General features: G+C 47.0%; 6 protein-coding genes across 6 annotated transcripts; 5 read left to right on the forward strand and 1 right to left on the reverse strand.

Annotated features, from left to right (window-relative positions):
* Positions 1-342: 342 nt before the first annotated feature.
* Positions 343-3856, forward strand: LOC6546689 (endoplasmic reticulum metallopeptidase 1). The gene is made up of 11 exons (XM_001975898.3): positions 343-1022; positions 1078-1252; positions 1307-1391; positions 1534-1654; positions 1728-1882; positions 1941-2324; positions 2384-2564; positions 2626-2810; positions 2869-3012; positions 3076-3582; positions 3651-3856. Exons 1-11 carry the CDS (start codon positions 395-397, stop codon positions 3816-3818), a joined length of 2733 nt encoding a protein of 910 aa, XP_001975934.2. The 5' UTR covers positions 343-394; the 3' UTR covers positions 3819-3856.
* A 717-nt stretch (positions 3857-4573) lies between these two features.
* On the forward strand, positions 4574-8055 carry LOC6546688 (endoplasmic reticulum metallopeptidase 1). Its single transcript, XM_001975897.3, has 12 exons — positions 4574-4662; positions 4735-5248; positions 5305-5479; positions 5542-5626; positions 5781-5901; positions 5967-6121; positions 6178-6561; positions 6619-6799; positions 6860-7044; positions 7098-7241; positions 7305-7796; positions 7849-8055. Exons 1-12 carry the CDS (start codon positions 4639-4641, stop codon positions 8014-8016), a joined length of 2628 nt encoding a protein of 875 aa, XP_001975933.1. The 5' UTR covers positions 4574-4638; the 3' UTR covers positions 8017-8055.
* Positions 8056-8222: 167 nt separating this feature from the next.
* Positions 8223-8666, forward strand: LOC6546687. The gene has a single exon (XM_001975896.3). It carries the CDS (start codon positions 8336-8338, stop codon positions 8579-8581), a length of 246 nt encoding a protein of 81 aa, XP_001975932.1. The 5' UTR covers positions 8223-8335; the 3' UTR covers positions 8582-8666.
* Positions 8667-9597: 931 nt separating this feature from the next.
* Positions 9598-10454, forward strand: LOC6546686 (endocuticle structural glycoprotein ABD-4). Its single transcript, XM_015156116.2, has 3 exons — positions 9598-9781; positions 9842-10051; positions 10155-10454. The coding sequence occupies exons 1-3, from the start codon at positions 9659-9661 to the stop codon at positions 10365-10367; spliced, it is 546 nt and encodes a 181-aa protein (XP_015011602.2). The 5' UTR covers positions 9598-9658; the 3' UTR covers positions 10368-10454.
* Positions 10455-11499: 1045 nt separating this feature from the next.
* Positions 11500-12454, forward strand: LOC6546820 (larval cuticle protein LCP-30). The gene is made up of 3 exons (XM_001975894.3): positions 11500-11528; positions 11582-12093; positions 12146-12454. Exons 1-3 carry the CDS (start codon positions 11511-11513, stop codon positions 12396-12398), a joined length of 783 nt encoding a protein of 260 aa, XP_001975930.1. The 5' UTR covers positions 11500-11510; the 3' UTR covers positions 12399-12454.
* A 224-nt stretch (positions 12455-12678) lies between these two features.
* Positions 12679-13495, reverse strand: LOC6546819. The gene is made up of 2 exons (XM_001975893.3): positions 12873-13495; positions 12679-12810 (listed from the first exon to the last, which is right to left on the reverse strand). The coding sequence occupies exons 1-2, from the start codon at positions 13488-13490 to the stop codon at positions 12724-12726; spliced, it is 705 nt and encodes a 234-aa protein (XP_001975929.1). The 5' UTR covers positions 13491-13495; the 3' UTR covers positions 12679-12723.
* Positions 13496-13824: the final 329 nt, after the last annotated feature.

Genomic DNA, 13824 nt, shown 5'->3' on the forward strand with positions numbered 1-13824 from the left:
CCCTAATTCGTTAATTGGAAAGCTTTACTAGCTTGTTTACTTATGATAAGCTCTATGTGGTAAAATTTTGGTTTGATGTAAAACCAAATATTTTGGTATCCATATTATTCCGGACCTATATTCATGATGCACATCTCTAGGGAGCACTTTTCAGATGCCGCAGTATAAAACTAAATCACCTTATAAAGATTGCAGAAGACTTTGACTCCAGGAAGATTATAAAATTTATTAAACAGTGTACCATAAATATATAGGGTCTTGTGGGCTGCAAGTTGGATATCAATCCCAAAGCAGCCTTAAAAAGGCTTAAATTTGATAAGCACGGGAAAGTTTATTCAGTCGCGCGCCGTTCTTCGTTGTGATTTGATGCTGATAAACGCAGTACACCGGCGATATGGAGAAGCACAATGGAGGTTTTGAAGAGGATAGGCTTTCGGAGCACTCTAAACAATCGTATAGTCAGAACAAAAAAAATACCCTGCAATTGGCTACTGAAGTGATAGATCCTGAAGAGGGCTGCAGCAATGACACTCTGCTGGAATTGAAGCAGAAAGCAGAAAGATTCTCAAAGCAACTGGAGTGGTACTACTCACCTGCTTACTTGCTCTTCTGGGTCGGACTATTCTTCGCAGTGAGCTATCCACTGTTTAACTACCTGCCCACTGGAGTCAAGATAGAGGAGGAGGCCAACCTACCGGGCACCTTTGTGGCCCAGCGTGCGGAGAGCATACTGATCCAGCTGGATCTTATGGGCCCCAAGATAGCGGGCGATTACGTGACGGAGGTGGAAATGGTTCAGTTTTTGCTGGGCGAGATATCAAAGGTGCGGGAGGAGATGAGGAACGATCTCTATGAGATGGAGGTGGATGTACAGCGCTCCAGTGGATCTTTCCTTCACTGGCAAATGGTTAACATGTACCAGGGCATTCAAAATGTGGTGGTGAAACTGAGTTCCAAGAGTTCCAACAGCACCTCCTACCTATTGGTCAACAGTCATTACGATTCGAAGCCCAGCAGTGTGGGTACGTAATTCAAGTTGTCTTTCAAGCCAAGAATTTAATGTTATGTTCTGTGAAGGAACTGGGGACGCTGAGGTCATGATTGTGACCATGCTGGAGACACTCCGCTTGATGGCCACGTCCGAGGAGCCTTTTCTGCACCCAATAGTGTTTCTGTTCAATGGCGCTGAGGAGCAGCCCTTCCATGGTTCCCATTCGTTTATATCCAACCATCGATGGTCAGCGAACTGCAAGTGAGTAGTATTACACCTTCCATGGCAACTGATAATGTGGCAATTTCAAATCAGGGCCTTAATCAACCTGGATTCGGCAGGAGCTGGAGGTCGTGAAATTCTTTTCCAGGGGGGTCCCAACCATCCCTGGCTAATGAAGGCAAGTCTAAATCGCGCATTCCACTTCAATTTTATCTTAACGACCGAGCCATAAAGCTATGAAAGTGCATTTACAGACGCGCCTATCTTATCGTGCTTTACGATCCGATATCCAATAAAAATCGCTTTCTTCTTCACTTTAGCAATACAAAAAGAGTGCCAAGCATCCCTTTGCCACGACACTGGCCGAGGAAATCTTTCAGGCTAATCTGATACCCTCCGACACAGATTTCCGTATCTTCCGAGACTTTGGACCGGTGCCAGGTGGGCTTCTATATAATTGGGTGCAGTGTACCAGTTTCTTCACCTGTGTATCTATCTGTATATCTCGATGCAGGTCTGGACTTGGCTGGTTGCTATAATGGTTTCGTATATCACACCAAGTTCGATCGCTTCAAGGTTATTTCCCGAGGGGCTCTGCAAAACACTGGCGATAATGTCTTCTCCCTGGTCCGCAGTATATCCAATGCCGAGGAAATGTACGATACAGAGGTGGGAAATGGAAATTATTTCGGGCTGCCACCTAATACATCTGATTCTTTGTCAACAGGCTCACTCCAAGGGTCACTCCGTGTTCTTCGACTATCTGGGTCTTTTCTTCGTTTACTATACCGAGTCTACGGGCACAGCCCTTAATATCTCGTTCTCATTGGGCGCCATTCTGGTTATATGCCTTTCCCTGTGGCGCATGGCTAGGGTTACGGATTGGAGTGTGGGCACCTATGCCCGGGCCTTTGGGATGCAGTTCCTGCTCGCCATTCTTGGATGCCTGCTGGCCTTCGGATTTCCATTGCTGATGTCTGTGTTCTACGATGCCGGCGATCGCACGATGACGTACTTCAGCAACAGCTGGTTGGTCATTGGCCTCTACGTCTGCCCCTCTATAATTGGACTAGTCTTGCCTTCGACCCTCTACTTGTCCCTGAGACCCAGCGTAAGTGGCCAGTACTTCCTCCACTAGGTTACAGATGAATACCTGATCTTTATTTTTAGGAGAAGATTCCGCACACATATCACCTGCAGATCGTTGGACATGCCTACTGTGTTTTCATGGCGGTGCTTTGCATTTTACTAACCGTTGTTGGCATTCGCACTGCATATCTCTTCATGATGTGTGTATTCTTCTACTTGGGAGCTTTGATCATCAACCTAGCTACTCGACTTCATGATAAAGGTAAGGCCGGAATGAGATAAAAGTGCGTTTAATGACACATGTTCGTGTTTGTCTCATTTAGGCTATCTTTGGTCTCTGGTGCTCTGTGTTTGCCAGATACTTCCCTATCTGTACTTCACCTACCTATTCCATGCTCTGCTGGTGCTCACCATTCCGATGACGAGCCGCAAGGGCATGGAAGCTAATCCCGATTTATTGATCGCCTTGGAGTGCGCCCTGGGCTCTATTCTGGCAATGGTGTTTCTGGTAGGGATCTGCCCTTCGTATGAGAGGACATTATGTGTTGACAAAGACATCGTTTTAGGCTCCTTTGCTGAATCTCTTCCGGCGACCAAAGACCATGGTTGGAGGATTGACACTAGTAATGTTTATTTTCTGCATGATTTCTGTTTCGGATGTGGGCTTTCCATATCGCCCCACCACAAATGTGATGCGTCTCCACTTTTTGGTGAGTCCAATGCAAGCGGAGAGCAAAGGCATTCTTATAAAAGTTGGATACATGCGTTTTTAGGAGGTACATCGCAAGTTCTACGAGTACGACGGCTCCATTAGCTTGGAGGACAGTGGTTACTACTTCGACTTGCAGGATAGGCGGTATGAGTATCCCTTGCTGGATAAAATCAATATCTCTGGAATTACGCGCGTTGATGACTATTGCAAAACTGAGATGTATTGCGGCTTGCCGTGCTTTAACCACCGTTGGTGTGCCACCGTGAAGGACGCCCGTTGGCTACCGAGGGATGAGCCCGTCGATTTGCCTGGAACTCCAATTTTGCAGTTCCTGAACAAGACTGTGTTGGGCACTGAGTCCGATCCAAGGGTTCGATACCACTTCGTCGTGTCATCAGGGCCACCAAGGATGAGTTTCTTTGTACAGCCTCGGGATGGAGTGAGGATACTGAACTGGTCGTTCCTCAAGGGAATGCTGGACAATCCATCGGTCTACAAGCCGCCATATCACATATTCTTCGGATATGGCAGCGACAACTCGCCTGTGGAATTCTATTTGGAAATGACGGTTAGTAGCAATATAATTAGTTTTAATTAATACACAAATATATTGTAATTTGTACTTATATATCGCAGAAGGACGATGGCAACTTTGACGGGCCGGTGGTGGAGCTGGGTATCTCTGGGCACTATATGAGTCATCTAAGTAAACGCGATGCGACGACCCGAAAATTCATTGAGGATCTGCCAGACTTTGCCCATCCCATGGAGTGGCCAAGTTCCTATGAAAGATATATATTCTGAGATTCAGCTTACATAGTATTAAAATTTGTTAAAACAAATCAATATGGAAAGTATTTGGTTCATTTCGGTCTACATATATTTTTTACTTCGGAAAGTTATGGGCTATAATAAAAAATTATGGAATGTTATAAAAATGCTTACGATAAAAAATAAACATGTTTCCAACTACCTAGTTTAATTGAAAAGTGAAATTTGACCAAGTCACATTTATGATATTGACATGTGTAATCACACTTCCCTTCCTTTGTGGACTCGACATTATAACCAAATATGTCCACCATAGCAGTCCTTCAATTTCAACAAGGCGATTTTTTGGGGCAACGAAGGTTCGGTATTCTTTTGGCTTCTATAAACCTTGCAAACTGATTGAAAGGGGCGGGAATAGCAGCCCCAGCTTTTGGCACTGCCGACCAGATGCTAAACAATAAATGAATAAATCCGCCCTGGTCAACAAGTGCGATTACAATATGGGGCAAAGTCAGCGGTTATGATTTTGGTTTGGTTTGCTTTGGGTAATCAAATCATTGGCCCCTCGAGGGCCTCGCAAAGGCGACCGGTGGGTTTCGAGTATATCGATGGCATAGACGAAAGTTGAGTTAGGTATGTGCGCACGCTGATACGAAAGCGTGAATAGCACGGGCCATTACGCCATAAATATCGAATATCTTTATACTATGCTGAAGATATCAACCATATCGCACCATAAACCCGAGCCACAACTTTAAATTGCGGATGGAGATGTCCGGCGAGTTAGTCGTGCGTCGGGAGTCGTGGAAGGTGCTCTTGCTTGGACGGTTCTCGAATCTCTTGAACGTAAAAAATGGGAGCCACTAAAAATGCCAAGGTGTGTAATTACAGACTAATTTGCCTGTTAAGATAGCCTAAAAAGATAATTTATAATATTCCCTTTCGACAGCATTCCCTTTCGGGGTCTGGGAACCTGATAATCGAGTTCGACGAGGACAAGATCCATTGCAAGCAGTATTCCTGGCACTTTGCCCCCGCCTACCTGCTGTTCTGGGTGGGGCTCTTCTTCGCCGTCATCTATCCACTTTTCCAAGCCTTGCCCTCCGGAATTAGGATCTCCGAGGAGGCAGATAAGCCGGGACAATTCGTGGCCGAAAGAGCTCAGCAAATACTACTGAAAATTAGTCAAATGGGACCCCGTGTGGTGGGTGATGTTAATAACGAAGTCACCGTTGTGAATTTGTTGCTGGATGAAATCGAGAAAGTGCGCCAGGTATTGCGAGACGATGTATACAACATGGAGGTGGAGGTGCAACGGGCATCCGGGTCCTACTTGATTAAGGGCCTAACGAATCACTATCAGGGTGTGCAGAATGTAATCGTTAGACTGAGTACCAAGAGTTCCAACAGCACCTCCTACCTTTTGGTCAACAGTCACTACGACACCAAGCCGGGATCACCTGGTGAGTCGCATGGCGGACTGCATCTCGGATATGCCTTCAATAACTATTACCCACAGGTGCCGGAGATGACGCTGCCATGGTTGTCGTCATGCTAGAGGTATTGCGGCTGGTCGCCATTTCGGGGGATCCCTTCCCGCATCCGATTATATTCCTTTTCAATGGTGCCGAGGAGCAGCCAATGCAGGGTTCACATGGGTTCATCACGCAGCACAGATGGGCTGCCAACTGCAAGTGAGTTTGAATCTCGGAGTCAGGCAGAGATCACCAGAACCTCTAATCCGCTTCCCAAACAGGGCCCTGCTGAATTTGGATTCCGCTGGTGCTGGTGGGCGAGATCTGCTGTTCCAGGGCGGTCCCAATCATCCCTGGTTGATGGAGGTAAGTTCCCCTGTTTGGGCAACAAAACCCCCCGAAAGTCGGCAAAGCCTTTGGTGATTCATATGTTTGGCAATGCTCTGATCGCATTTCAGATATGGGCTATATCACCCGTCTGGCTGCTGATCAATTAATCTAATCTGCCGCCTTATCTTAGCATTACAGAAATAGCGCCCCGCACCCGTTCGCCACCACAACGGCCGAGGAGATGTTCGAGGCTGGTATCATACCATCGGATACCGATTTCCGAATCTTTCGGGACTTTGGAGTTGTGCCAGGTGGGAATCTACGGGTGGGGTTATGTCCTTTTTGACCACTTTACTGAACAGCTCTCACCTCCTAGGCTTGGACATGGCCGGCGTGTACAATGGATTCGTCTATCACACGAAATTCGATCGCTACACGGTGATAAGTCGCGACTCCCTGCAGAATTCCGGCGACAACTTACTGGCTCTGGTAAGGAGTATCTCAAGTGCTGATGAAATGTACGACACAGAGGTGCGTTTACTCTTTCGAGTGGCTTTCGTTCATTTTTCATAGTAATCATTCAACAGGCATACGCTGCGGGACATGCAGTATTTTTCGACTTCATTGGCCTATTCTTTATCCATTACCAGGAGTCGACTAGTTTGGCTCTGAATCTCTCCTTCTCCTTCGGTGCCATTTTCCTGGTCTGCCTCTCATTGTGGCGAATGTCCCGGGTAACTGGCCAGACTATTGGCACCTATGCCGGAGTCTTTGGACTCCTATTCCTTCTAGCCCTTGCGGGTGTGCTGCTCGCCGTGGCCTTTCCCCTGCTAATGGCTACCTTCTATGATTGGGGAAATAGAACCTTAACCTATTACAGCAACAGTTGGCTTGTCATTGGCTTGTACATTTGCCCATCGGTTATTGGCCTTGTGCTGCCAATGACCCTCTATTTGACGCATAAGAAGTGTGTAAGTGATATCACGTGCTAATGAACTTAGTTTATTATATTAAGCTATCATCTGCAGAATAAGATCCCCCATACTTACTACATGCATATTGTGGGGCACGCAAACTGCGTCCTTTTGGCCATCTTGTGTTTGGTCGCAACGGCTCTAAAATACCGTAGTGCCTATCTATTCCTGATCTCTCTCATTTTCTACGTTGCTGCACTAATCATTAATCTATTGACCCGTCTACACTGTCGCGGTAAGTTATCTTTACGAGTATATTCGTGGGAACTTTTAATGATTTAAGCCATTATTATAGGCTATCTGTGGTCCCTGGTGCTGATTGTTTTCCAGATAATACCCTTCATTTACCACGCCTACTTGTTCCACATGTTCATACTTATTCTCATTCCGATGACTGGTCGCTTTGGAGTCTCCAGCAATCCGGATTTACTAATTGGCGCTCTGTGTGCTTTTGGCACAATTCTGGCGTTCTCCTTTGCTGTAAGATAGTTTTCCACACTTATTTACTCGTTTACTTAATCAGTCCCACATAGGCTCCCCTGATCAACGTCTTTCGTCGACCAAGCTGCATGCTGGGCGGATTGGCACTGGTCATGTTTATTTTCAGCATGATTACCGTCTCGGATGTTGGATTCCCCTACCGCCCCAAAACGAATGTCATGCGTGCCGACTTCATGGTGAGTGGGACACTAATAAGCATCATTATTAAGATGACCTAGTTCGATTCTTTGTCGGAGCAGCAAGTACATCGCAAATTCTTTGAGTACAATGGTTCTATCAGCCGCGAGGATTCTGGCTACTACTTTCACCTGGGGGATCGAAACATAGAGGCCCCCCTCCGGGATCACATGAATCTGACCAATCTGGTTCGCCTGGGCGAGGATTGTGACTCCGAGTTGATGTGCGGGATTCCCTGCTACCGATTTTGTGGTGCCCGCAAAGATGCACTTTGGCTTGCTCGAGAAGAGCTCGTAGAACTGCCGTATCCTACGGTTTTGGAATTAATTAGCAAGACAGTTTTGTCCGGTGGATATCAGGTGCGTTATGAGTTCCGGCTGACTGGTCCCCCGAATATGGGTCTGTTCTTCAAGCCACTGGATGGTGTTAAGCTGCTTCGATGGACGTTTGCCTCCGCAATGTTAGATAATCCAGCTACTTACAGGCCTCCTTTGGTGGTCATGTTAACTTTTGGCATTGATAACACTCCCGTCGAATTCTTCGTGGAACTTTCTGTGCGTATTAAATGGGTCGTTCTGATAACCATACTAACCAACTGATTCTTAGAAGGACAATGGCAACTTCGATGAGCCCGTCTTCGAAATGGGCGTGTCTGGGCACTATGTCAGTCCACATGACAAGCGGGACGCGCTGAGCCTGGAGTTCCTGGCCACACTTCCGGACTTTGCCTTCTCGATGGAGTGGCCCAGTAGCTACGAACGGCATATACTCTAGGAAAGTTAGCTCATAAGAATACCAAGTCATTGACACTCCCAGCCCAAAATTTTTTTTTTTTTTTGGGAAATGGAAGGGGATCAAACATTGGATGCATTTCACAATGGGTTGCTCGGTAAACATTGGTGGGGGAAGAGCAAGTAATGTAGCAAACGGTAAAGGAACCATTTGTGCAAACATTAAGTGGATACTGACTATAGTCAAAATGTGGGTATAAATAGTGAGGCCTGGACCACTAAAAGACACACTCAGAGTTCAGCAGCTCTCCCGTCGACAAGCAATAGCCAGCAATCCCAAAAGTCCACCGAATCCAATCAACATGAAGTTCTTCGCTGTTCTTGTCTGTTTCTCCGCTGTCCTGGGCATCGCAATGGCAGGTACCCCAACCACAACCGCCACAACCCCAACAAGCCCCCCAACAAGCACCTCGCCGACCTACCCAACTAGCTCGTACTCGTACAGCTACCCATCCCCTTCCTCAAGCTACACCTACACGGACACTACCACAGCGAAGCCAGTCAAGCAGCAGATCCTGTCCCTGCTGTTCAACAAGAAGTCCGGATAGAGCCGCCCAGCCGATCTACGATGCTGCCACTTGACACGATCCTCATCACCTGAATAGCCAAATAAAACACCAAAACAAATACCAAGCGCCGTCTCTTGCATTCATACCATACTGCAATCGATGGGGGCATTTGGGGCTCACTTCCACTCCGGTGGTAACTGACATTTGCTCAACTGGCAACGGAACGCCTCTGCCCAGTCATTACCGCCTTTTGGCCGGACCTGTTCTATAAACATCTGCCCCGTTGCCGCAAAGGTCAAGCGGCACTTGCCACATTCAGTTAGACGGTGGGTAAGTCAGTTGGCCAGACATGATCATGGTCAGGTGGCAGTCACAATCCCCCCAATGATGATCATGATGATCGAGCCGCTGAGTCAAATGCCTAATGACTGCGCTGACAAATTGATGTAGGAATGCATCAGGCTGTCCCTGTTCCTCTCATGCAGTCGATGAAAAGTTATGAATGCCAAGCTGGTCATGTTCAACACGATCCGAGATGATCATAATGCCTCCAACGCCCCTCGGAATACAGGCACAGTGGATGATGGCTGCCGAGGATATTTTCTACTATTAAGTCAGCAAGTTTCTGCAGCAAGATGCAACTTTGCTGATGATAGCTTCCAGCATTGTGAGATGATATATTAAACTATATTTTTGTGTTCTTTAAATTACACTATTAAAGTAATTTGTAAAGTCTGAGTTCTTTTTGAACTGAAGTAATTTGTAACTTTAATATCATGTTACAAGTATAGCAGTTGATATGAAAATGATTTATTTAATTTCTATTTATTTAACATAGATATCAAGAACAACAAGTACAGTCCCCACTGTGGCATCGACATTCTGTCATGTATACAACTCATTCGACAAATTGCAGCAAATCAGATGGGTCTTGTACTTGTGGGAGGATTCTATACGGTCCGGTTTATGAACGTTCCATTGGAGATGGTATTGGTCTCCACCAAGAGCCACCTAAGAGGCTTCCGATCGGCGGATCTTCAAAATGCTAGGCGTTCACTCGTAAATCTCCAGCTGCAAAAGTGTCTGTGTGTAAAGTTCAAGCGATTTGGTATAAATATGCAAAGAGTCGCCTCTGTTGGCCACAGTAACGGATCGAGACGGACTCGGAGCAGACGACCAGTACCCAGGACTCAGGACCGAGGATCACAGGATACAGTTCCTTTCGACATGCAATACACAGTAAGGTGGAAGAGATCTTGGGCATACTCCATGCTGATTATCGCATGCGCATGTTTTCAGCTGTTCGTCATAGCAGCCATTCTGCTCAGCTTGGCCCATGCCAGGCCCCAAGTGAGAGGTCAGGCCCTGGGAGAACCTATTCCCATCATCAGACAGGAGCAGGAGGTCAACTTCGACGGCTCCTACAAGTATCTCTATGAGACGGGCAACGGAATCAACGCCGAGGAGGAGGGCTACCTTAAGAACCCAGGCACCGACAATGCCGGCCAGGTGGGTAGCAATGCCCGAAATGCCAGGTGCCTGGCATTTTCTGGCTGCCAGTTTGCCAATTGAACTCCCACTAACCTGCATTTGCCCTTTTCCCGCTCCAAAGGTCGCGCAGGGCTCCTTCTCCTACACCTCACCCGAGGGCATTCCGATTCGGATAACCTATCTGGCGGACGAGAATGGCTTCCAGCCGCAGGGCGACCACCTGCCCACGCCACCACCCATCCCGCCGGCTATCCAGAAGGCACTGGCCTACTTGGCCACCGCTCCACCGCCCCCACAAGAGCAGCCCGGCGGGTTCAACAACCGACGGGGCTAGGTGTCCACCTCCACTTCTGCAATCGAATTACCTGGTTCTACTCAATTACAAAACGTGTGCGAATGAACAATAATAAAACTGGCCATACAACAACAAATAATTCAGAGTGTGTTTTCAATGATTAGCGAATGATTTAGGCGTGGAATTTTATACTGCCTTTAATAAACGTAATCAATTGAAAGATATGCAATCAAACGATGCCGTATTGCGGTCTGATCTAATGACGTATTGATTTCCAATTTACATTCGCGTACGGTTCGATTTCTGTAAATATTCTATCGATATTGTAAATTGCCTTTTTACAGATACGTTTTTTAACACACTCGAGTCCAATTGATGGACCTTACCATTGTGAATAAAAGTATGTGCTGAAAGTTTTCCTGAACTGAACTTGAAATTGAACTCCTGAATTTAAACTTCGTCGTTAGGAGAGGGATAGTAAAACAGCCTGATTTTATAAGATAAGATTTGGACAACCTTGGATTCAACCAGCCTGTAGTAAGTTTACTAAATATTATATATGCGTTCGAATACGTCGTTTTTGTAATATTAGCCCATCTAATATCAGTTAATAATGAAAAACATTCAATTCATTTACTAATAATCTTTTAGTCTGGACTCTATCTATCAGTTAGTCTGGTATCCATCCCACCCATATATTAGATGAAGTAGGAAAATAATCTGTATCCATTTACTCAGCTCCAATGATCATTACAGGGAACGCAATATTATGTTGCCTAGTTTTAGGCATTTTGCGTAAATGAAGTCAAAGTGGCTTGCACTGCATAAACTTCCGAAGACTGGACAATGTCCGAATATTGTGGTAGTACCTCTAAGAAGTTGCAACAGCTGGCTGTCCCAGGCAGCGTGTTGCTTGACAACGCTGCAATACATCTCCATTGAGTCGCTTCTCCAGCTGAGCCATCAGATCGAAAAGCAGCCTCCCAACAAATTATAAATTAATCACCTCGTAAACCAAGACGCTTTATTGATCAAGTCACCGGTCGGAGCAGTTGCAATTAGACACAGCAATCCACTCGGAGTGGATGCTGGATGGCTAGAGATGTGGGCGTATGGGGGTGCATCCGAAAGATATAAAGCTGGGGGCCAACGGCTAGATCTTTTCATTGCTTATCTTCGACGATGTGGCTGCGCGTAACGGTGAGTTGGACTGCATACAGATGCCTTGAAATTCAATATGCATTCCTATGCAGATCGTTCTACTTATAGCCCTTGTGGCTGCCGTTCTGGCCCAAAACGATGGGCGGTATCGTCCTCCGCCTCCCACAAGAGCGAGTGGCAGCGATGGGAGCTACCGCGGCGGTAACGATGGACGCTATCGCGGTGGAGGCGATGGACGATATTCTGGTGGCAACGATGGACGCTATGTGCATATGGACAACAAGTACAAGCACGATGATCGTCCTGGTGGGGATTACACCGGCGACGCAGGGCGCTACGTGGGTGACAAGAACAGGGGTGGTGGAGGTGGTGGAGGCGGTGGAGGCGGTGGTGGCGGTGGTTCCGGGGCAGGTGGTGGTGGTGCTACTGTTGTATTGCCGAAAACCACAGCCAGGCCTCAACCAAGACCCACCACTGCACCGCCGCCAGCGATTATCGATCCAACTGCCAATCTTCCTAAGGGACGTGGCACCGGCGAAGGAGGCAATGGATGGGCCATCATCCGCCAGGAAGACGATGTGGAGGTGGATGGCTATCACTATCTGTGGGTATTGTGTAACTTTCCATATGACATCTTTTACAATCGTGCATCATAGTTGGGAAACGGAGAACGGCATCTTGGGCGAGGAAAGTGGACGCATAGAAAAGCTGACCGAGGAGGAGGGACTGCGCTCCAAGGGATTCTACGAGTACACCGGACCCGATGGCATCCTCTACCGTGTGGACTATGTGGCGGATGACAATGGCTTTGTGCCCAGTGCCGCCCACCTGCCTACGGCACCACCACCGCCGCCCTATGTGGAAAAGTTGCTGGCCTTTTTGGAAGCAAATGCCAAGACGAAGAAATAACTCTGGTTATTGCAAGTGTAACAAGTTGAAATTGAATAAAATGTTGTGTCATAGGAATTCAAAGGTATTTCAATCAAGAGGTCCAATAACTTTGACCTACTTACATTCTGTCTTTTAATTCAGTGTGTTGGTTTAATGATACCATGATGATCTAGTTATACACCTTCATAATGGATCATTATGGATCAATATAATGTGTAACATATTTGTGCTGTGAGCAAAACTTAAGTTTTAAGAAATATTTAAGTACCTTGAGAATAATAATCACACTGTATTTATTTTCATTCATTATTTATTAAATGTTCAGTATGTCAGTGCAGCCACGTTATTCCCTTTTGGCTGGCAATGTGGGCAGGATTCGTTGTTGTATGTACTCCAGGACCTCATTGATGGTGTCATGAATCTTGCCAGGCTAAAGGAGTGCAATGCATTACTTAAAAGTTACACTAATATACCTGATTTCTGGCTACTTACATCCTGCTCTGAATTGATGTTAGTTCCTGACGGTTGCTGCTCCTGAGTTGGTTGCACAACTGGCATCTGGACAGGCTCCGGTTGCACCTGGTATTCCTGCGTCTCCGGCTGACAGTTCATATGACAGCTATCGTCAGGTTCCTGGTACTCATAGGCCTGATCCGACTCCCACAGCTTGTTCTCAGTCAAGTAGCTGTACTCCCTGGTATCTGGATGGGACTCATCGCCATCTCGCACCCATTGAAACTGGATTATCTGCCAGCCGGTGCCATTGAAGTTAAAGTCGATCATAAAACGCAGATGATCTCGTGGGCCAAGGGACAGACCTTCGCCGGCCTCCTGGACCTTTGCCTCCAATTGTTGCTGGGCATTACGGAAAATGCCGCTCAAGTCGGAATCATAGGGAACACCACGATCTCCGTAGCCGCCGTCATAGGGCCTGGGATCGTGCCGGTACTTTCCACTATTATCCGGAATATACCAACCGGTGGCACCGTGCAGTTGGGGGACATATCGGCCCGGCTTGAACGTGACCCTCGGCTGATCCTGATCCAGATCGGGATCCTCGGCCATGCAAGCCGCTAGCAGCAACAGTGCAGTCAGCAAGCGTGTGTCCATATCGACTATTTGATTACGTCTGATACGACCCCAAAGCACTCGCTGGCCATTTTAGTTTTCGTCCCCACCGACGATTGTTGCTCAGATAATAAATCGCGATCTTTACGCCCAAGACGACATCGTTTGGATGGCTTTAATATGGGCGCGGTGAATCGATATCAGCTCATCCGTCTAGAATTCTTTGCATACTAACCAGCCACTTGGAAGCAACTTAGTGGGCAACTAGTTTTGCATTGGCAGTAGCAACGGATCGCCTTTAACCTTTCTGAGATGCAAGTCGCCGCGAGCCGGTTCAGAATTGGGGGCGACCTCTGCAGGAGACGCGGCATTTATA

Source organism: Drosophila erecta, unplaced genomic scaffold, assembly GCF_003286155.1.
Source record: "Drosophila erecta strain 14021-0224.00,06,07 unplaced genomic scaffold, DereRS2 tig00000092-arrow-pilon, whole genome shotgun sequence".
Classification (NCBI taxonomy): domain Eukaryota; kingdom Metazoa; phylum Arthropoda; class Insecta; order Diptera; family Drosophilidae; genus Drosophila; species Drosophila erecta.